Below are 24,117 nucleotides of genomic sequence, written 5' to 3'. Positions count from 1 at the left end.
AAGCATTCATTTGGATTAAATAAGATCGATCTCGTCCATTAAGGATGCATTTTTTTTAAAGGCTTCCAGAACTTAACGTATATTAGACTCTTGTAAATAAGTATCGCATATAACTGTTTCAAATCCCACAATCACGGGAATAACTAAGTTCGGGGTACATGCATGTTTTGTTTATCAAATGTGAATCAAACCTGACAATTCGGTGTAAACAATATTTTTGTAACTCGCAACTCGACTTTCTTAACTCGCAACTCGACTTTTGTAACTCACAACTCGACTTTTGTAACTCGCAACTCGACTTTCCTAACTCGCAACTCGACTTTTGTAACTCGCAACTCGAATTTTGTAACTCGCAACTCGACTTTCGTAACTCGCAACTCGACTTTTGTAACTCGCAACTCGACTTTTGTAACTCGCAACTCGACTTTTGTAACTCGCAACTCGACTTTTACAACTCGCAACTCGACTTTCTTAACTCGCAACTTGCAACTCGACGATAAGCAACCCTCATGACTTTGGGGTTTATGCCCAAACCATTCAGGGAAAAAGATAAAAGAGGGACAAGGTTTTTCTGGTTTCCGCACACATACTTAAATATTAGTCAATGGGTCACTATGAAATTGTAACACAAGTTCTATACCACACAGAAAGATTGAGGTAGATTTTTTGGGGTTTTGGCTATATAATCCTTACGAAACTACAGACAAATAAGGGCCGACAACAAGACATGTCTAACACTGGCTAAGCTGGTTCTAACATAAATTATTTCTGATCTATAAAAGAAACAAAAATACAGATAAATGCAAGTTAAGAAAAATTGTTGTGGCCCTTTGACACATTATTAAATGGAAAATTGCATCTTAATCACTCATGCATTCATTTTTTGACAGATTTTTATCACACTTATATCACAGGTTTGTCATCAATGTTCTTGAAGAGTTAAAAAATCATTGCCAAACCATTTTTTTTTTAAAGTTTAATGCCCCCTTGAAAATATGAGTTATATGACAAATTGCAATTTTATCACTCTCATGTGTTTAATTCTTTTAATTAAACAAATAATTCAAGAAATAACAATGCTTCTTAGAACCTGAAATGCTCAACTGCAGTATTACTTATCATATCTGTACATGCATATATAAAAAATCCCTGACAATGAGGTCAAGGTACAATAAATTCTGCCAGACAAACATGTTCACTTCACAATCAATTCATACACCAATTAAAATGACCCATTTCTTATGGTAACTGAAAAACAGACCATAACACAGACTTAACCATGAAAATAAGGTCAAGCTCAGTTGAAACCAGACTGACAGACATGTTCACTTACAATCAATGCATACAAATAATATCATTGATTTTAGTTTTTGAAAAATACACCAAACCACAAAAACTAAACATTGCCTAATGAACCAAGAAAATGAGGTCATGGTCCAAAGAAATCTGCCAGTTGGACATGTACACCTTGCTATCATTCCATACACCAAATACAGTCGACATATTGCTTTAAGTATCTGAGATATAGACTTTTAACACGAAAACTTGACCTTGATCACTGATACACGAAATGAGGTCAAGGTCTGCTTAACCCTGCCTGACAGATATATAAATCTTGCAAGGATCCCATATATCGTATATAGTCTATTACTCAAAAATATGTCAGTATTTCACATGACAAAAAAAAAATATTAATTTTTAGGCAGCTCTTTCCATCTCTACAAGATCCATCCAATCGAAATATGAATACTATTATCCTTTGTTTCCCACACACAAACAGAAGTCAGGGGCGGATCCAGGATTTTGGAAAGGGGGGGCAAAGAAATCAAATTTTGGCGAGCAGAGCGAGCGAAACATTTTTGAGGCTAAAAAACATAAAATTAGTGTAATATGCACTATTTAAACAGTTCCTGGCTTGGGGCATGTATATTTTATAGTTGCTGTAAAGTGTAAGGGTTGGACATTTTTATGCCCCACCTACGATAGTAGAGGGGCATTATGTTTTCTGGTCTGTGCGTCTGTTCGTCCGTTCGTCCGTCCGTCTGTCCCGCTTCAGGTTAAAGTTTTTGGTCAGGGTAGTTTTTGATGAAGTTGAAGTCCAATCGAATTCAAACTTGGTACACATGTTCCCTATGATATGATCTTTCTAATTGTTTAAATAAAAACGAGTCCTTAACCAATCCAAATATCTCAATACAACTCCTAAGACACAATTCTCCTTTTCTTGTAACAGCATAAGTCTTCAGAGATGTTGAAATGAGAACGAGTCCTTAAGCAATCCAAACATCTCAATATTATCTCTAGGACACAATCTTCTATTTTTGTAACTGTATATATCTTCAGAGAATCAGTGACCTATCGTATCATTAAATACATATATAGTTTATTTTCATGTATCTAAATATTTGAAATAGTCGGTCAATATTACTATTGTTTTAAACCAAACTATGTAGGCAAGTAACTATTTATTATTACTTCAATAGTAAAATCATACACGCATATATATACATAGATATTGGTAAGAAATAATTGATTTGATGATGTAATTTCACCTGGTGTTTCGGTTTAGGTCCGGCGAAACAGACATTCCAGTCAGACATGCAAACTCTAGGTCACAAAAAATACGTCCGTTTTTATTCCTTATGTTCATTTCATGTTAAATAATTTTGTTGGAAATTTTCCTTTTTAAATAGCAAAAACGTGGACAAGACTATTGTTTTCAATCCAGATATGGCCAGAATTTTGTTTAAGGCAAGAATCAGAGTCAATTTTTTTCTCTCTCAAATATCTCAGACTGCCTCCAAAAATCAAATGGTTCGTACATGAGAATTGAAATCTTTCAGGAGCTTATACTGACTGAGGATCGTTATTCAACTTTGTTATTTATAAAATAGGCTGGGGCATTTGAGGTTAAACATGTTTTCGTACGCCCTCTACGCCCCCTCTGAATCCGCCCCTGGAAGTACAAAGTTTATGCATTTAAATGTTTTGGGAATTACAAGGTTTAACAGACATCTAACAGTACACTTATACTGATATACCATAGCTTATAACTTGACATGAAGACAGATTTTTAATGGAAACACTAGGTGGGCATGAACTTGCCAAAGCCCAAACCTGTTTTCTGAAGAATTGCTGTTAGTCTGTCTGTGTTATGGTAAGGTAGGAGTCCTTTTGCAATGTACAATTCCAAATGTTGCCTAGTTTATCAGCCACAGGCCCCACTCTTGTTCTTTTTTACAGACAAGATATAAGCTGTGTTGGGAAGTTTCAAAAGAGTTCAAATTATGTAACCTTTAGTTAGTAAAAGAGGGACAACAGATACCAAAGGGACAGTCAAACTCATTAATCTAAAACAAACTGACAACGCCATGGCAAAAAATGAAAAAGACAAATAATATCACACATGACACAACATAGAAACTAAATAAAACTAAATAAACAACACAAACCCCACCAAAAACTAGGGGTGATCTCAGGTGCTCCAGAATGGTAAGCAGATCCTGCTCCTATGTTTAACAAATAATTTGCATTCTAAACATAGGAAGAATAAGTCTCATTACCAACAACATTTGTACAAACACAAACACTGGTAAATAAGTCTGACACATCTATACCAAACCACTTGACTTTGAGGTGAAAACAATAACTTATCATTTTTCATAAGCATGCTATTTACAATTTACATAGAGAAATCTACTGACTTAGTATGGAGAAAAAGGCTTTATAATCAACAAGACAGTGTGGGTACATTCAGTTTATTGATATTATCACAATTAACATCCCTTAAATAATTCATAGTCATGTACTCATTAATTCTAAAGCAAATTCTGAATAATTATAGCAATACAATATTAATACAAGAACAGGTCCAGTTCAACACATATAAACAAAATATACTGTGCTATTTAATTTCTTGTAGGTTTTAACCGTAGGCATAATAAATGAAATTTAGAAACAAACTTTATATCGTAAGAAATTTTCCAAAAAATATTTAAAAAAAACAACAGATCTAAAATTTTAATCCATCAGATGTTTAGTTAAATCAATATTTAATATTTCTTTATCAAATATTCACATAAAGGTAATTAATACACTTTTTCAACCAATATATATTTACAAGGTACAAAATAACATGTCTCATTCACCCTCATATCTTTATATAAAACCAACCTAATATACACCCATAAACTGCCCTATATAATAATGACTACACTATACATGTGAGAACATTGCACGAATAAACTAAAATTTATCATTGAAATAGCACTTACTTGTAACAACATCATGACTTAAAAAAATCAAAGAATTTAAATCAGTCAGATGAATAAACTATGATTAAATTGAACATTCAATTCATTTTACTTTTAAATAAACAATAAAATTTGTCCTGAATAATTAATGAATTTTAGTCATTCATTTATTCTTCATTTTTGTTTTATCTGCCAGCCATGAGAAAATTTACATCCCAGCATTTATTTCAAGCCTGTAATATTTAAAGTACTTTTTTTAAAACTTAAAAAAAAAACCATTTAGAAAGTGTTACTTTATTACAATGTTGAAGTACCTTTTCTTTTTTTATAAAACACAGACAACATAAAAATAAAGAAATACTTTCTTACACTCTCACACAAATCAGATATTGCAAATGTCTCAAAGACTTAATTGAACTCACATTTATTAAAATCATAAGCAATAAAATATTTACACACTGTCAAATGGCATCTGAATGATGTAAAGGCAGAGAGACACAATCTTAAAAATGCTAATAAAATATGAATATAAAATATACCTATAGGGGTCATACAGACTTCGCAATCAATTTATTGTTCTCTCTGCATTGTTAAATGGTATATACCTTGCACTGTTAAATAGTATTGTGAACCTCAAGCTTGGTTATAAAACATTACAAAAATAATGTACATAACCAGGTCTGACTCAAATTTTCCGAAAATAGATTATGACAGTTTCTGTAACACAATAAATCAGTATCAGTATTGTTTTGTTTATTTTTCTAATTCATTGTTGATTTCAAAACAAGCACTATCTGCCATAAAAAGTTATTATATATTATTTACTTATGCCTTAAACACAAAAAAATATAACATATATTATCAGAGAGTTCTAACAATATTCGTTTTCCTCTTCTTCATTTAGCTACATACATTTATCTGGTTATATTTTTTTCTCTCTAACAACCATTCAATCTTGAAATAATAATAAAAAATATACACATTCAATAATACACTCTTCACATCCGAGTCACTTTGTTAATATATAAAAGGACATTAATCAGTGCACCTCTTTTAAGAATACCCTCAAAGAACTTTTTTTTTAAATGTGGATAACCGCTCTCCAAGTTATACATTTTTACCAATAAATGTTTCTTTTTTCAAAAGCTGAATATAGCATCTTCTTCAAAGAGGTTGTAATTAAACAAAAATTTAAAAAGCGTGTAACAATATATTTACATTTCAATGATGTTTTATGTAAAAATAGTAAACATGATTAAGTATAAACAAACAAATTCAATTTGAATGTCTATAAAAATGATTTATGTAAACACAATCAAAGTTCATGTGTATATAAAGTAGGAGTGCTGATGTCCTTGACTTGTGTTATTGTCAGAAAGATTTATTTTTTTTCTTCAAAAAAACCAAACTTATACACTTAGAAAGTACAAGTGTTTGTCTTATACAGCTATGAATTTTGGCTATGTTTACACAAATGATAATAAAGCATGATAAATATTCAAATGGATGTATTTTTACATCTGTGGCTTTAGCCCTTCATCAAGAAAAAATAAAATAAAACTTAAGATTTAAACCACTAAAGGAATACATGTGTTTTCTAGTGTATCAATATAAGTATGATTTAAATCACACCCTGTCTTGTGTTATAACAATGGCAATGTCATATACATAATAATTCAGGGAATCCCTCCTTTCATAGCACACTATATATAAATTGATGAGATCATAACTGGTTTTCCTTCATCTTCAACATAACAATATAATAAAAGCTTAAAAAGGCAAAAATACATGTATATTTCCTTGATGTTTACATGCACCAAAACAGTAATGCATATTCAGTATATTTATAATTTTGTAGTCATGAATGTTTACAAGATCCATGTATCAGTGGCTATTTAAAGATTCTGGGAATGACTGAAGAATGAATGGAGGTAGATCTCTAGGCTCTGTTGTTTCTTTGTCTGACATCATCTCTGTCTATATGAACTTTAGCACTACAAATAATTAAAATGAAAAATTTAAATGCTATTATATTATGATTACGTTCTATGAATTACCTTTAACTATTGGCACAATTGTTCTATACTCAAGAAATCTGTTTATAAGATGTAATTTTTTTTTTTATCAATTTTTGGAAATTTCTTTTATCTCATTCATTTAAAAAAATGGAAAACAACACGTTTTATAATTTATTGCGTCCAGACCTTGGCAGTTCTAAAGACCCTTTTGTATTATATTGTCTTTAACATTTTATATTTTGTTTACTTTATTATTATATTGTTTTGTCATGGGTCATTATCCTGCATTGATACACAATACAAATCAGGGCAATTGTCTTAGTAGTGTCTAAATGTACTAGTTCATAAGTTTTTTAGTAGAATAATGGCATTTTTGTTGCTGATACTGACTTTATCAGCAAGAATATCAAGAGATCTCACTATTCAGAGCTGATATTTGAACTTATAGAGTCAGTATAAAGAACCAGATGCTCCGCAGGGCGTAGCTTTATACGACCGCAGAGGTTGAACCCTGAACGGTTGGGGCAAGTATGGTCACAACATTCAAGCTGGATTCAGCTCTAAATTTGGATTGTGATTAAATAGTTGACACAGCATAGGTTTCTGACACAGAATGAATGTGTTCTAATGAACTTAAATTTTTTGTTTTCTCTTAGAGCAATTCACTATGCTGTTGAATATTAATCCTCTCAAAAAAAAATTTATGTCAAAATTTTTCATTTCAAATGAGAAAATTAACCCAATTTTTTTAATCACATCCCCCTTTCCCTTATTCCAAATTAATCTGAATTAAATTTCTAATGGAGTTTGCAACAATAACTACTCATTTAAATACATCATAAAATATTAAGATGTAAAAAAACTGCTTGTTATCACTGAATGGTAAAGATTATTTTAATTTATCAGTTGGTAGTAAAAAGTGAATATACATTGTATATAACAAAGATTTGAGTTGATTCTGGACAAAGAAAGATAACTCCAATTAAAAAATAATATTGCTATTTCACAATATTGGGCAATTAGATATTTCTTGCTTACTATTCTGGACAAAGAAAGATAACTCTAATTAAAAAAAAATATTGCTATTTCACAATATTGTGCAATTAGATATTTCTTGCCATTGTGCAATACTGTTCAATTGAAAAGACTTGCTATTGCACAATACTTAATATAATATTTTAGATCCTGATTTGGACCAACTTGAAAACTGGGCCCATAATCAAAAATCTAAGTACATGTTTGGATTCAGCATATCAAAGAACCCCAAGATTTCAATTTTTGTTAAAATCAAACTAAGTTTAATTTTGGACCCTTTGGACTTAAATGCAGACCAATTTGAAAACAGGACCAAAAATTAAGAATCTTCATACACAGTTAGATTTGGCATATCAAAGAACCCCATTTATTCAATTTTTAATGAAATCAAACAATGTTTAAATTTAGACCCCGATTTGGACCAACTTGAAAACTGGGCCAATAATCAAGAATCTAAATACATTTTTTGATTCAGCATATCAAAGAACCCAACCGATTAATTTTTTGTCAAAATCAAACTAAGTTTAATTTTGGACCCTTTGGACCTTAATGTAGACCAATTTGAAAATGGGACCAAAAATTAAGAATCTACATACACAGATAGATTCCACATATCAAAGAACCCCAATTATTCAATTCTTGATGAAATCAAACAAAGTTTAATTTTGGACCCTTTGGGCCCCTTTTTCCTAAACTGTTAGGACCAAAACTCCCAAAATCAATACCAACCTTCCTTTTATGGTCATAAACCTTGTGAATAAATTTCATAGATTTCTATTTACTTATACTAAAGTTATGGTGCGAAAACCAAGAAAAATGCTTATTTGGGTCCCTTTTTGGCCCCTTATTCCTAAACTGTTGGGACCTAAACTCCCAAAATCAATACCAACCTTCCTTTTGTGGTCATAAACATTGTGTTTAAATTTCATTGATTTCTATTAACTTAAACTAAAGTTATTGTGCGAAAACCAAGAATAATGCTTATTTGGGCCCTTTTTTGGCCCCTAATTCCTAAACTGTTGAAACCAAAACTCCCATAAACAATCCCAACCTTCCTTTTGTGGTCATAAACCTTGTGTTAAAATTTCATAGATTTCTATTAACTTTTACTAAAGTTAGAGTGCGAAAACTAAAAGTATTCGGACGACGACGACGACGACGACGACGACGACGACGACGACGCCAACGTGATAGCAATATACTACGAAATTTTTTTCAAAATTTGCGGTCGTATAAAAAATGATTTTTTTTTTATAAATGGTCATTTGACTTTATACCCGTTTGTTTTTTGGTTTAGAATATAAAATAAAATGCATGTAGTTTGTAAAACCATTTCCACGCTAACAAAAATTGCAATAGTTTTATGAATGAAGCTGTGGCGTTTCATTGATTAATTAACATAGATTGGGAATGATACATGCTGCCATTGCCTTATATTTTCAGAAAACAGGTCTTGCCTATTATTTAAAAAATATTAGGTAGAAAGATCAAAGGGAATATGTACAAATTGTTGAAAAATTATAATATGCACTAATGTGACAAACAAAAGATTATGGACAGGATTAGTGATATTTAATTTGAAATCAATTTTGAAATTGCCAAAAAAATGGTTTATATTGTACAAATCATATTAAAATATATTCTTAATCTCTCAACACTGTTGACACTGAGGTCAAACCTTTGTTCAATAGGATAGAATTACAAATATTTATCTTGAATCCCCCACACCCCCATCAAACTTGCTAGTGCCTCATGTAATATATCATAAGTACAGAATTAACATACTCATCAGTGGCAGGAGAGTCTACTTCATCTTCCATCTCTTTGCTCTTCTTCTTCTCATAGATAAATATAATGATGCACAGAATAATGACTTCAGCAACAATTCCAAGGAATGGCCACAAGGCAGCCAGACGATCTTTAATATAAGCATTGTGTATAAGTTTAACATTTGGTTGAGGCAAACTAAAGTTAGAGAACAGAAACGACAGATTTAGCAAGTTTTCCATATATACAGGGGCATAACTCAAGAACAGTAAAAGTGAGCCCACCCAATTCCTATACACATATTTGAAAGACAGGAGCCTCATACCACAAGAGGTGCCACATGTGGATCAGGATCTGCTTACCTTTCCTAAACACCTGAGATCGCTCCTTGTTTTTGTCGGGGTTCATGATGCTTAGTCTTTATTTTTCTATGTTGTGTTTTGTGTACTATTGTCTGTATGATGGCGTTGTCAGTTTATTTTTCGAATTATAAGTTTGAATGTCCCTCTGGTATCTTTTGCCCCTCTTTTTTAAGCTGTATGTCATATCTCATATCTTAAATATATGTGTACATGGTGTATGATTGAAACTGATGATTTTTAGAAGTAGGTATTCTTTTAAGCAATAATGTTTGTCATTACCCCAGAGTAAATTTCTATCTATGACCAAGAATGGGTATCATTTGGTATTATCATGTTCTATTTCTTTTCAATTTCACAAATAAATAGCTCTACACATGTAGAAGAACTTTGAAGTGCAAGATTAGATTTGGATTTTGCATAATTTAAATACTTGTTATCATTCTAAACAGGTGCAATTTTTACCACTCCTATATGAATTTGAAACTTGGTAATTTCAAATCCTCTTAACAGACGCTGTAACTCAGAAATTCATCTCCTTTGATCTTGCATTTTTTTAGCAAATAAATTTAATAATAAAAATAAAAACTCATTGCATTATAATGATTAGAGTTTGTATTACCTTTGACCCTCAATTTAACGATAGCAGATGTACCATTAAAGGTACCAGTTGTGTTTGAATAACATTCATAGTCTCCTTGATCTTCAAATGTCAAGCTGTAAATGAGGAGCTTGGCACCCACATAAGGTCCATCATCTTCAATATGAATTCTATTGTCATCAGGAAGAGGCTTTTCTCCTTTAGACCAATGGACTTCTGGGTAAGGGAATCCTGTCACCTTACATGTGATCTTCCAATCATCTCCTTGAACAAGATTCTTAGACTGGGGAAATGTTTTGTCAATCATAGGAGCTCCTTTAAATAATAAAAAAACACAATACTGGATATATTTGATAATGGTTGCCATAATGATAATGATATAAATGAAATATAAAAAAAAAATGGAGAATGTGTCCATGGCACAATATTAACAGTACTTTGGGTTGATTTAATAAAGAATATTTTTTTAAAAGAAACATTTTTTTCATACTTATCTGTTCTTAAGACCTGCATGACCGATACCTTAGTAAACATAATATAATACTGTCCATTAATTATTTTTCATAGATTACTGAGTTTTTTCAGATTAATGGGTAAAGGTTATCCCAAATGTTTTCATCAAAATAAATTGAATAAAAATGAACCGTTTCACATTTAACTTAGCTCATACCTTTCAACAGAACAGTCTTATTAATTCTGTCATTGTTATCAGTGAATACAAACACACACTGGTATTCTCCCATATCTGTACGTTCTGTAAATAGAAAATTATAACCATAGCATGAGGATGAAATGTTTGCAATTATAGGCACACAATTCTTGTTGTATGTTATGTGTCAAAGTTGTCCAACTTTCAATAAAGAACGTTCCTGTCGAGTTTGATTTAGAATGTTATTTCAACATGAACATATCAATGTTATAATGTTATTGCAAGTAAGTTCAACATGAATCGTTTTTTTATTACTGCTACCAGGTATGGATGAGATCAAAGATAGAATTTTGTGTAGTTGTTTCTCATTCAATTACTTTAAATATTCTTTATATTAAGAAAAAGCTAAAAATAAAAGAAATGGGGAATGTGTCCAAGGGACACAATTGCATGATGTCCCTGCTTGCATATCAAATAAAATTATAAAGAGCATAACAGAAGAACGATAAAAGAGATGATACCCAAACATGTACTTGAGTTTTGTGGTAATAAGTATGTACAACTACATGGTACGAAGCAATCCCTTTAATGGTATGCAGACTTTTATTTTGCAGTAACAAATTTTTACTATTGACAAACATACAGACTGACAGACTTAACAGGCTAAAATCAATATTATTTAATCATATCCAGACAGGCAAAACATGATAAGGAGAGCTTTGCTATACAAGCAAAGAACATAGATAATTGCTTACTAGCTGCCTTGATTGTCAGACTACTATTGTCTATTGTGTACAGTCCCTCCAATGATTCAGACAATTGTTTTCCACCTTTGAACCATTCCATGGTGTATTTGTTATCATGTGATGTTGTTACACTGGCAAACTGTGTTTCACATTTTAATTCCACAGATTTATCTTTTTTGTCCTTCTCTGTTTTAACAGGTACCACTGCATCTGTTGCTGTTACTGAAAAACATTGAAATACATGCTAGTAAAAGTTTCTCATATTAGCCTATAAATATTTTAAACCTTTTCTTTCTAGAAAATAATTATATAAGCTGTATGGACACAACATTCAAGCTTGATACAGCTCTGAATTTGAATTGTGATTTTATAGTTGACACAGAACGTGGTCTAAGAATTTTAAATAATCAAATTGGACATTTACCTATTATGGTCCAATATCCCAAATCTAAATTCAAGGTTAGATTCAGCATATCAAAGAACCCCAAGAATTCAATTTTTGACGAAATCAAAGAAAGTTCAATGTTGGCCCCCATTTGGACCAAATTCAAAACTGGACCCACAATCAAAAATCTAAGTACATGTTTAGATTGAGCATATCAAAGAACCTCAACGTCCTCAAGAATTTAATTTTTGATAAAATCAAACTAAGTTTAGATTTGGACCCTTTGAACCTTAACGTAGACCCATTTGAAAACGAGACCAAAAATTAAGAATCTAAATACACGGTTAGATTGAGCACATCAAAGAACCCTAATAATTCATTTTTTGATGAAAACCCGTTAGGCCCCCAATTCCTAAACTGTTGGGATCAATACTCCCAAAATCAATTCCAACCTTCCTTTTGTGGTCATAAATCTTGTGTTTAAATTTCATAGATTTCTATTTACTTATACTAACGCTTATGAGCGATAACCAAGAAAAATGCACATTTGTACCCCATTTTGGCCCCTAATTCCTCATCTGTTGAGACCAAAACTTTTAAAATCAATCCCAACCTTTCTTTAGTGGTCATAAACCTTGTGTTTAAATTTCATAGATTTCTATTTACTTACACTAAAGTAATTATCCGGAAATCATCTATCATCCGACGAAGCTGATGACAACGCAGACAAGGTGATGAACAATCAAAAAAAAGAAGTTTTTTGCGGTTGTATAAAAAGGGTGTGCACACTATACATAACTGCATACTATAAATGGCCTAATATGATAACCTGAGAATCTATTAACAGTATGTCTGAATCTACTAACCTTCGAATATATCAACAGTATGTGTGAAAGTGTTTGTTGTTCCATATTTACAAGTAAATTGTCCCCCATCACCAATCTGTGCACCATCTGGTCTGTTTAATGAGTTCAATGATATTTTCATGATCACTTTATTCCCAACTGTCTCGGTCATTTTATCAAACTCTGGGCCTATCGGATGGTTATCTCTTTCAAATGACATCATTGATGGAACATTTCCTCCATCATATTCACAAGTTAATGAAAACTGACTTCCTGCTATCAGTCTGTATGGTGATGGTATATTATCAATTATTTTTATTTCACCTGCAAAATATGTAAATATATAAATATTACATGTACATCTTTAAAAAACAAATATAGGCTAGGATACATGTACAAATGTACATGTAGGTAAGTATGATTTTTTAAAGATTTTTTAACAAAGAGTCTACATTGTATGTTAGGGACATTCAGACTTTAACAGCACTTATTAAAAAATGACAAAAAAAAACAAACTTTAAGGTAGGTTTTTTTTTAGCTTTAGAACAGCTAGGGTAAATATGGACACTACATTCAAGTGTGATACAGCTTTAATTTGTAATTGGATTGTGATTAAATATTGACTCAGCATGCATAGGTATCTGAATGAATGTGGTCAAAGACCTGAAAATTTTGAAATTAAACTTTCCTTCTATGGTCCAATATCCAAATCTAAATACACAGCACAGCATGCATGTTTCAGCATATCTAAGTCACTCTGAACTTAATTCATTTATTTATTATTCGACTATATTAAGTAAGTTTTTAAAAGGGGTTGCTTCATCAGAAAAAAAGTATTCTGGAATTTATTTGGGATGCTGAAATTAAATATGCAGCCTCTATCATATCTAGATCTGTTGTAATTACTTTAGTTAACGATGTCTAATTTGAAATTATATATATGCCAGCCAAGATTGTCAGTGCTGTTTATTGGGAATGTATATTTCTATGCAGTTTTTTTTGCATCTTTAATAACTGTGGTCACTTTTGAAATTTAAGAAATGTACCACTGCCAGACCAGTTCATATTGTACAGTTATATTTGTATTAGAAGCATTATACAAAAGTATATGCAGTCTCTGTTGGAAATAAATGTACCTCTATATGTATAAAAATAATTATCTACAAATGTACACCATTTTTGAAATTGTAGAATTGTACAAGCATTTTTGTGTTCTGTTTACATTGTAGTACATGTACATTTTGTAGTACATGTAAGTTAAATCAAAACAGATTGATATGATCCATTTTACATCATACATGTCATAATCATACTGATGAAGGATATCTGTTATCCAAAATATTTATAGATAAATACATTTATTGTTTCCTTTTTTATTATCAATTATTGGTTTTGTTTTGTAAAAGTTTTAGGTGTTTTCATATAAACATATACATTGCATTCTAAAAATTAATTTATACAGAATAACAATGCACTCAACTGTTCATCCTAAACCTGCACCTATATAAGTTCCTTGTAAATGTTAAACCCAGTGAATAAAACATATCCTGGAAATGTCTTTTTTAACAATTATGATTATATCAACATGATCTGTTTTGCAAGCTACACCTGTTGATTATGTTTACCTGTATATGTTTCAGAAATTAATTTTAAGGAGAGGTAATAGAACATGTTTAATTTGTGATACAAATGTGTCATTGTATGTACTATAAAACACAAGCAAAAACTTATAAAATTTCATATCTATTTACAACTTGAAATCATATTGCAATTGGCTCTCAATCAACATCATCAACATGATCAAATTAACTTTCTCAACTTGTAAAAAAAGTACAATGTAGTGAATGTACTGTGGATTCTCCGATTCATTATAAGCGTTGGATACCAATTTTCGTGTTTCTTTGATGCAGGTGAACCACAAATTCAAATGTTCAACGAATTACAAATTTTCTATAAGCTTAATTTGTATGCAGTGATCATGTTTGGCAAAACTACGAAATCATATATCTTTAAAAACTGAAGTGTTCCTCAATCCATGAAAATTGATACCCCCCCAAAAAAATGAATCCACATGTACAGTAACACACATTTTGAAGTTGCCAATAGCTTTCTTCCTGTATCACCGAGGTTACATGTACATGTATGTTCATTAATTGATTAACATGAATTACTTGTTCCAATTACAAACTTATCGAGTTTTTGTTTAAACTGAAGGGCTACTCCGGATACAGGAGTTTCTCACTGCATTGAAGACCCATTGGTGGTCTTTGGCTGTTGTCTGTTCTATGGTTGGATTGTTGTCTCTTTGGCACAATCCCCTGTTCCATTCTCAATTTTAGCATACATCATTACATGTGCAATTGAATGTGCGTTGGAATGGACAGATATAATTTTGATAGTATTACATTGTAGCACACATGAGCATTGACACATATTCCTTTTTTTCTGTGGAAATCTTGTTTATGTTGTTGCTTAGCCTTTAGTTTTTTAATGTTGTGTAGTGTGTACTGTTGTTCGTCTGCTCATTGGTCTTCCTTTTGTGCCATGCATGGCATCATCAGTTTGTTTCCAACTAATGAGTTTGAATGTACCTTTGATAATGATATCTTTTCAAAGTTTTGCCTCTCTTAAATTGCTTTGATTAAAAATGTTGAACATAAAAAGTAAGAAAACTTATAATTAAGCAATGCCTGGATTAAACAAATATGCATGTGCAGTACAAGTTTAATTAATAGCAGTGTTTAGTCACAAGTGATGTAATTATCATTTTTAAAATATGATTATCAGTTCATGCAGTTATATAGAAACTCTTTTCTGTGTTACTTGCTATATTTATACTGAAGTGTCAATCAAGTTGTAAGCAGTAAACATGAGAGCCGTGGTGTAGTGGTTAGTGCATCGGACTACTAACACAAAGTTTCCTGGTTCGATTCCCGTTTGGGATGAAAATTTCAGGAACTCAATTTTCGGCTCTCCCTTGACACCATTTGCGAGTATGGTCTTGAGGAAACGATGATAGTCCGTCGGACGGGGACGATAAATGACTGGCCCGTGTTAAGAGAGAGAGCCATATCTCTTGCACGTTAAAGACACCCTTGTAGATTTCGAAAAAGAGTAGGCTAATGCCGCTACAAGGCAGCACTCGCACCCGCAAAGTGGAAAGGGATTAATATAAGTTGTAAAACTTGTTTCCCAATCCACTATAAATAAATATGTTTAAACTAAACTAGTAAACATGGTAAATAAAGAGAACATTTTCCGTATAAAAAATGTGAAATATTAAAGGAAGCAGATGTACCAAGGAATTTAGTTTTAACGCACTTGCTTCCTTGTAAACCTTTGCATTTCTTGACTAGCTGAAAGTCAAATTACAAATAAATAACAGTACAAAATAAAGGATCTTGATATGCATGATATGAAAATTAAATAAAATTCAAGGATGTCAAACCACTTCCCTGTATTTCTTAACATTTATATACATGCATCAAGCTGAAAATATGCAATACCAGATGCACAGTGTAAAGTAAAGCTACAAAATGTAGAATTTTTACTTCAGATCAAAAGTGTGAAAGTCAAAGACATTAAATTCATCAAAGTGATTATAAGATGTAACCATGGTAACCAAAACAAGAAGAACTTGTTACAAATGTACAGTTATATCTTAATATGTGAATCTTCTTAATGATTTGTCAACTTTAATGAGGATGCTTAAAAAAGATTATATACCAACTCAAAAAAGTTCTCCACTCAGTTACATAAAATTGAGAATGGAAATAGGGAATGTGTCAAAGAGACAACAACCTGACCATATAACTGACAGAAGGTCACCAATAGGTCTTCAATGCAGCAAGAAATTCCCACATCCGGAGGCGCCCTTCAGCTGGCCCTCAAACAAATACACATGTACTAGTCCAGTGATAATGAACGCCATACTTAACTCCAAATTATACACAAGAAACTATAATTAAAAATAATACAAGACTAACAAAGACCAGAGGCTCCTGACTTGGGACAGGCATAAAAATGTGGCAGGGTTAAAAATGTTTAGGAGATCTCAACCCTCCCCTAATGGCCTATACCTCTAGCCAATGTAGAAAAGTAAACATGTATGCGGATAATGCCTACATGTATTGTTAGATTTGACATACAATCTAAATGTCAACTGTCCTTTTTGATGTTGATCAGTTTTTTAGATTGCATGTTCTGTCAACTGGGCATCCCAATTTTTGAAGAAAATACAAATGCCAATAAGGCAAAAATATAACTTATATGTGGGTTTCCCATTACATCTTTGAATTCTTTTTTTTTACATTGAGTCTATGGGAGGGACATTCTGGCTTTAACAGTACTTATTGAAGAATGCCCCAAAATTTTAAGGGTAGGTTATTTTTACTTCAAAAAATAGGGAGGGTAATTACCTTGGTAGGGTATTCCTGTAATAGGAAACACAAATATTTTTTTATTTTGCCTAAATGATATATACCATTATTGATATAGATTATAGCCAATTAAACCAGAAAATGCAGATTTTCCATTTTCGTGCCCAATTTCCAGTCTAAACAAATATCTCTCTATACCTGTATAAAGGGTTTGTTTCACAATTTGATATTGTGATAAATAGGAAAGTTTGTTGGGAGACAGGAGCCTGAGGATGAAAGAATATCAGCCGTTTAGAATAAAATGTTAAATCAATTGGACATGTGTTAGTGGGTCAATCGAAGGACACGTAACCACAGTCACTTAAAATTATAGAGCAATAATGCGAGGCTCATAATGCGGATAAATTATTCAGCCATGGACGAATCAGCTGATCATCTGAACGAGACAAGTGACAAATATGTTGACATTTACCGTTAAAATTACATCATTAAAGTTTTACCTTTGTTCATATGTAAACACCTACTTACCAGAAATCACTGTCCCTACAAATAACAGCAAACACAATGCAGAAAAAGCACTGTCCATGCTGGAAAATGAATTGTTTTGTTATCAAGTTTCTCAGTCTAAATCCAGGTTTGATGTACGCCCTTGACCTCTGATCATGTGTCACAAATTTCAGACATGCGTACATTAGATAAGGTAAATTAGAGTTACGTTTCTTCTCCCGCTAAATTAAAACTACTCGATAGCCACAGTAATTAAGGATGTCTGTTTAATTAAAACAAAAATAAAACACTTATTTATTATAAAACCCCAAAAATGCTCCATTTACGTCCGTTCCGTGTCAAAACTAACAGCATAAAAACAAAAGAACTGGCTTATAAAACATACGTAAGACCAAAAACTGAATACTGTAGTGTCGTCTGGGACCCCTGGCAGAAACAACAAATACATAAAATTGAAATGGTACAGAGAAGAGCTGCCAGGTATACACTCAACCAATACAGCTATCAAAGCAGTGTAACAGCCATGCTTGAACATCTAAGGTTTTTTTAATTTGATACTGACATGGAAGTATTATATTGACTGTGACATGGAAGTATTATATTGACAGTCAATATAATACTTCCATGATACTGAGATGCTTGTGAGCCTTTTTGTAAATGGTTGTTTGTTTTGAGATAGTAACACAGTACGGGATGAATGCTGTACCAATATTTTGACTTTTATTTATTATGTCTGTTTTGTTCACGCATCGTTATAAATATAACGGAATTTGATGCGACTCTCATATAAGCGAGAGGTTTAGCGCTATAAAACCAGCTAGGTTGTATATTTGAAAATGCCTGTACCAAGTCAGGAATATGACAGTTGTTGTCCATTCGTTTGATGTGTTTTGTCATTTAATTTTGCAATTTGATTAGGGAATTTACGATTGAAATTTCCTCGGAGTTTTTTTTGTGATTTTACTTATTTCTGTTCGTAACTATATTTCACTGTGAAATACTGTATCTAAAAATATTTCGTAATTTAATTAAGTTTATTTGTCTTCCCTACATGAGGATTCTTCTGCCATGAAATTGCTAACGTTTCTAGATTTTTTAAATATTCTTCATGAAAACTATGTGTCAATCCATGCTACACGTCCATGTACTTGAGAGAGAATAATCTGCAAAATATCTCGGAGTTACCATCAGCGCAGGCTTAATTTGGACTACCCAAGTACATACCGTTTGCCAAAAAGAGAAGAAAACTATTGGGTTCCTAAAGGGCAATTAATTCAGCAACAACTAACAATTGAAACAAAATGCATACAAGTCATTTGTAAGAAGCTAGACCAACACTAAAATACACTAGCACAGTTTGGGACACCCATCAACAAAACAACAAGAAGACTAAATTTGACATTGCAAGCAATAGCGGATGTCACCCTTCCTCCCATTGCCACTAAGTGCCAACCATTTCAAAAATGTTAAACAGTGCACATAATCATGGTAATACATCTTTCTGCAAATTTCCAGCACATTTGGAACATTTTGAAAATTAACAAATTTTTGCTGTTTCCATGGTAACTGCGGATATGTTCAAAATTCCAAGGTCAAAAGTTTAATCTACACATGTGTGAGTTCGTGATCTAGTGATTAAGACCGATGACTACAGTGCTAGCTGAAGGTCCCGAGTTCGAGCCTCACTCGGGATGCTAAAAATGTCAGTATATCAGAAGGGTGATTTTCACCCTCTCACACACATCTCTGGTATCTAGTCCTATAACATATGACTTCGCATTCTTATTCAATTTTAAACGTTTTTATACTGATATTTTCATTTTTTATTTTTTTTGAATGCGACAAAATTTCATCATGACAATCAATTTAAGAAATATTCAAATTGTCTTAATTTACAACATTGGATAACTTGCCTCCCTTTTAACAAGACAACGTTTGTACCATTCATCTTTGAAGTATTATATGTATATGGACAAAATTCCACATGCAAATTGGTCTTTCTCTAAACATTAGTACATATATAGGACAACATGTCTCTAACTGTGACCAAGTCATTAAATATTGTCTTAGGGGACAATATTTCATAGGACTATATTTTGCTTTACAATTTTACATCATTAGCACGACAATCCTGATGAAGGATATATGTATGTTATCTGAACTTGGAAATACTTAAAGATATTTTTAATTATTGCCTCCTTGTTCGAATATCGGCACACTTTTTAAAGAGTGCCTCAGAATCTTATTAAGAAGTCAAAATCACACACCTAATTAAATGGAATTTTTAAAAAGTCAGATTGCGAATGTTTATTTTCAGACTATTTTAGCTCCTTGTTTTAGTAACATCAACCAAAGAACTATGTCAATTGGACCTGCTTTGATACTATAACTGAACTTGAAATTTTGCTGCATAACAATTTTGTTCACTATGGAGATTCCGTATATCAAATGTGTTTATTTCCGATGCAAAGACGTACCCTATGAGCGAATCAATATATAAAAATATTATAGTGCAATCTGTAATGACCTGACAACAGTATTGTAACTATATCCCATCTGAACAAGTCTGTTTAAAGGTTTGATTAGCTTTCGAGGTGAATGCTGACATTTGTAAAGAATATTATCATAATATTTTCGATGTGAAATACCTGAACGTATATTAGGTTTGTGGGAAATAGAGGTATAGGGGGAGGGTTGAGATCTCACAAAACATGTTTAACCCCGCCGCATTTTTGCACTAATGTCTTGCCTCAAGTCAGGAGCCTCTGACCGTTGTTAGTCTTGTATGGGTTTTTTTTACTTTAATTCATTTATATGTTTTGGAGATTAGTGTTACGTCAAATTCACTGAGCTAGTAGTGACTAGTACACAATTTTATTTAGGGGCCAGCTGAAGACCCATTGGTGGCCTTCGGCTGTTGTCTGCTCTTTGGTCGGGTTGTTGTTCTTTTGACATGCTCCCCATTTCCATTCTTAATTTTCATTTATTTTAAAACCAGTTGTTGGCATGATACAGGTTATATTCTTTTCGTATGTTTTATGATGGTATGATACTTAATCCCTAACGCGAGGGACTATACTTGATTTTGATATGATGAAGACAAAAGTCAATCAGTCTAATTGAGGTCTAGAGCTTAATTTATGTATCGTTTTTATTTTGCTTAGTTTCTTTTGTTACATTATCTGACATCGGACTCAGTCTTCTATTAAACTGAGTTTTACTGTGCTGCGTGTTTATTTGGCTAGAGGTATAGGGGATCATCTCAATAAACATGTTCAACCCCACCGCATTTTTGCTCCTGTCCAAAGTCTAGAGCCACTGAACGGCCTCTTTTAAGTCTGGTATGGGTTTTTTAATTTTAGTTTATTTTAATATCTTAGGGAGTTTAGTTTGACATCAATTATGGTTAATCATACAATATGTTGTTTTAAAACTACGCGACGAAACAAAATTAATGTTTAAGACAGGAATAAAATTGAAAGTCTCGGTGTATATGTATATGACACATTTCGTTGTCTTTTTTCAATATCACCTATTTTTTAAGGGAATTATAATAAAAATAAGTATAGTTGAGGGTGGTATTTTTACAATTTTTTATGGCTTTATCGGATATATGGAGTAGGTTTTTGATCAGTTAGCGGAAAAGTTTGCATAAGAATAAATTCTCTTTCAATGGAAGAAGTATTATCGAAACCACAGCTGTTAACCAAAATGGGTTTTACAATTTTGTCAAGTATTTAAGTTGACGTTCAATAGAAAGGTGAAGCAATCTTCAATTTTTTTTTTATCAATCCGTGCATGCCATGCTATTTGTATTTGTTTTTGCTTTTGTTCTACTGAGAAATTTAAACATGGTGCTGAATTTTCAGTTCATTGTATTCATTTAAAGCGTGAATATAAGACAATAAAGGATTTGGAGAGAATATAAATCAATTCATGAAACAAACAGACTGACAGTCAAACAGTTAAACAACGACATCCACGGAATAGCATGCTCCTGATATAGGACAGACACAGAAAGAATGTGGCGGTAGTTGTTTATATGTAAATCATGATGAGATTCTACAAATACATTTCATAAACATTGCATACAATATAATAAAACTAGTTTTAGATAATATCAAGTCCAGTTACTAGTTCATCATGTGACATATAATCATATTCAAAACAGTGTGGTCCTGGCCTATGATTGACGACCTAAATTATCCCATTGACTGGGACAGATAAGGTGAACGTTTGTCGGTAACAATCACTGCTCACTATTAGTTTAGTTTAAACATATTTATTTATAGTGGATTGTGAAACAAGTTTTGCAACTTATATTAATCCCTTTCCACTTTGCGGACTATATACTTGTTAAAGACACTGAAGCTGTGGGGTCATCAAAGGTTCTCAACACCTAAATAAAGCAATTCGAAAAACGAATCCGGAATAATACGATGTGTTGATTTATATTAATATTATAAATCAAAACATAAAGGTTATTCCCGAATAATTTTTCGAATAATTTTATTATTAACGGCGTTAAGAATCTTTGGTAACCCCACAGTTTAAATTCTATAATAAGTAAGAAGTGAGCAATGGTCGTTACAGACAAACGTTCACATAATCTGTCCCAGTCAATGGGATAATTTAGGTAGTCAATCAATGACCAGGACCACACTGTTTTGAATATGATTCTATATATATATATATAGTCGTAGGTTCATCTGATTCGATTTTCAATCCATCTATGTAAAATATGTGTGCAGGTACATGTACTTTACAGTTTAGAAAAGTCAACACAAATGATGATGAATGTACCCTTACGGAATGTTCCCACTAAAAATCATTCATCCGCCGGACTCACTTTATTAATAAACTATATATTAACAGTAATAGCCGTCCATTTCTTTCTTTTGATACTTCAATTTTTAGAGTAAAAATCGACATTAAAGTTTATGACAAAAGTGACGATTTTGCGATTCATTTTAATAATTATAATTAGTTGAAATCGGCTTTTGAAATGGTCCCCTAGTTGCGATGATTCCTCTTAATAGATCAAAAATTTGTATTCACTTTTATGTCAATCGTTTTCTTAGTTGTTTGCTTACACTGGTCTAGTAAAACATGCCCTTTTCAATGTTTTTTTGTTTAATGTTACATTGTACCACACCACTTGTCCCAGGTTAGGCGGGGTTGAGCGACACACTAACTCCCTCACATCCGTGTCGTTCCTTTCCCAATGCTGGAACATGTTGAATACACTAAGTATTGACGTTTGGATGGATACAGCGATTGCAAGTATTCTATTAAGAAAGTGTCTTTTTTAAAATGTTTTTTTTTGTTCTGTAAACACCATATTTTAGAAAGTACACATGACAGTTTTTGAGCAATGCGCTGTATGTGGTTTTATTTTATATTTATATATATTCAGAATTAGAAATATGCACTTCAAAATAGAAATTCAAAAATAATATCTTCAATGTCTTCCCTCAAATGCCTATTAAATTATGTGATACGAATGCTTATTCGATCTAATTTTATTTAAAATTCTATTTCTTCTTAGAAGGAATAGAACCTTATAGTAGAAACCCATAACCAATCGTTGGAAGGGAAATCCAGATAAGAGACGTGTGCATTTAGTGGATAACCATGTATACTAACTACTTTTATATCTTTTTGTCACAAGAACACTGGGAATCTGGGTAACGGTGTGAAGGAACAAAAGCGCTGACTACCAAAAATTCTGTAATACATAGGGACACAGTCCGACAATAATGGCATCCATTTATTTTCTTTACATTTCTCGTCAGTGGTTCTTAAACCATTAGTTGAAATCGGAAGATGGGACTTTATTTATAATAGCATAGCATACAAAAAATGATAGGCTCTGCAAAAGGACTATGAAACATGTGAAAAAGAGGCGAAAGATACCAGATTCTAATTCATAAGTCGTAAATATACTGATAACAACGCAATGGCTAAAAAAGAAAAAGACAAACAGACAATGGTTTACATTTTACAAATTATGACTTGGATAGGTACTATTAATTCTTTCATTGGCAATCATACCACATTTTCTTATATATCAATGAACAAAAGAACAATAAATACAACATAGAAAACTAAAGACTGATCAACACTTAGTGAAGGTGTACCACTGCTCTTGTTTAACATGCACTATGTGTAGAAACCTCCTCACAACCGAGTGTCCACCTTTCTTTCTTTAAAATCCCATATTCAAATACACTTTCCTCATCTGCATAATGCATACAAGAATAGTAAGAATTGCCAAACGTATCAACAGTTCACACGAGCACACCGAACAAAAACAATCACGCTGAAACAAAATAATTAAAATTCAAGGATGTATACATAACTAGACACTTGATGAGCTTTCAAAATGTAACGGATTCTGGATATACGTATATTGAACTTACATCAAAACAAAAATTACTTCCATATCAACCAAATATAGCGTTTCTGATGTACACTTTTAAAAATATAACCAGAAATGTACTAAATTTTGCACAGCGAATTAAAAATATAAAAATACGATACAAACAAATGAACGAACAAACAAACAAAAGC

The 24,117-nt window shown here is 32.1% G+C and overlaps 1 protein-coding gene across 1 annotated transcript; it reads right to left on the bottom strand.

Annotated features, from left to right (window-relative positions):
- Positions 1–3,741: 3,741 nt before the first annotated feature.
- On the bottom strand, positions 3,742–17,738 carry LOC134714941 (basigin-like). The gene is made up of 7 exons (XM_063576665.1): positions 17,566–17,738; positions 12,680–12,982; positions 11,438–11,650; positions 10,704–10,787; positions 10,055–10,348; positions 9,092–9,224; positions 3,742–6,247 (listed from the first exon to the last, which is right to left on the bottom strand). Exons 1-7 carry the CDS (start codon positions 17,621–17,623, stop codon positions 6,193–6,195), a joined length of 1,140 nt encoding a protein of 379 aa, XP_063432735.1. The 5' UTR covers positions 17,624–17,738; the 3' UTR covers positions 3,742–6,192.
- Between the last annotated feature and the right edge of the window lie 6,379 nt (positions 17,739–24,117).

This window comes from Mytilus trossulus, chromosome 4 (genome assembly GCF_036588685.1).
Source record: "Mytilus trossulus isolate FHL-02 chromosome 4, PNRI_Mtr1.1.1.hap1, whole genome shotgun sequence".
NCBI lineage: Eukaryota > Metazoa > Mollusca > Bivalvia > Mytilida > Mytilidae > Mytilus > Mytilus trossulus.
This window is presented reverse-complemented; position numbering and strand designations above follow the sequence as displayed.

What these genes read in the sequence shown, in the direction of transcription:
- LOC134714941 (XM_063576665.1), bottom strand. Translation starts at nt 17,623, where the DNA reads ATGGACAGTGCTTTTTCTGCATTGTGTTTGCTGTTATTTGTAGGGACA. An exon ending in TAAGACTGTTCTGTTGAAAG is followed by an intron (nt 10,349 to 10,703) that starts GTATGAGCTAAG and finishes TATTATTTAAAG; the next exon opens with GAGCTCCTATGATTGACAAA. An exon ending in CGTTAAATTGAGGGTCAAAG is followed by an intron (nt 9,225 to 10,054) that starts GTAATACAAACT and finishes CTTATATTAAAG; the next exon opens with ATCGTCTGGCTGCCTTGTGG.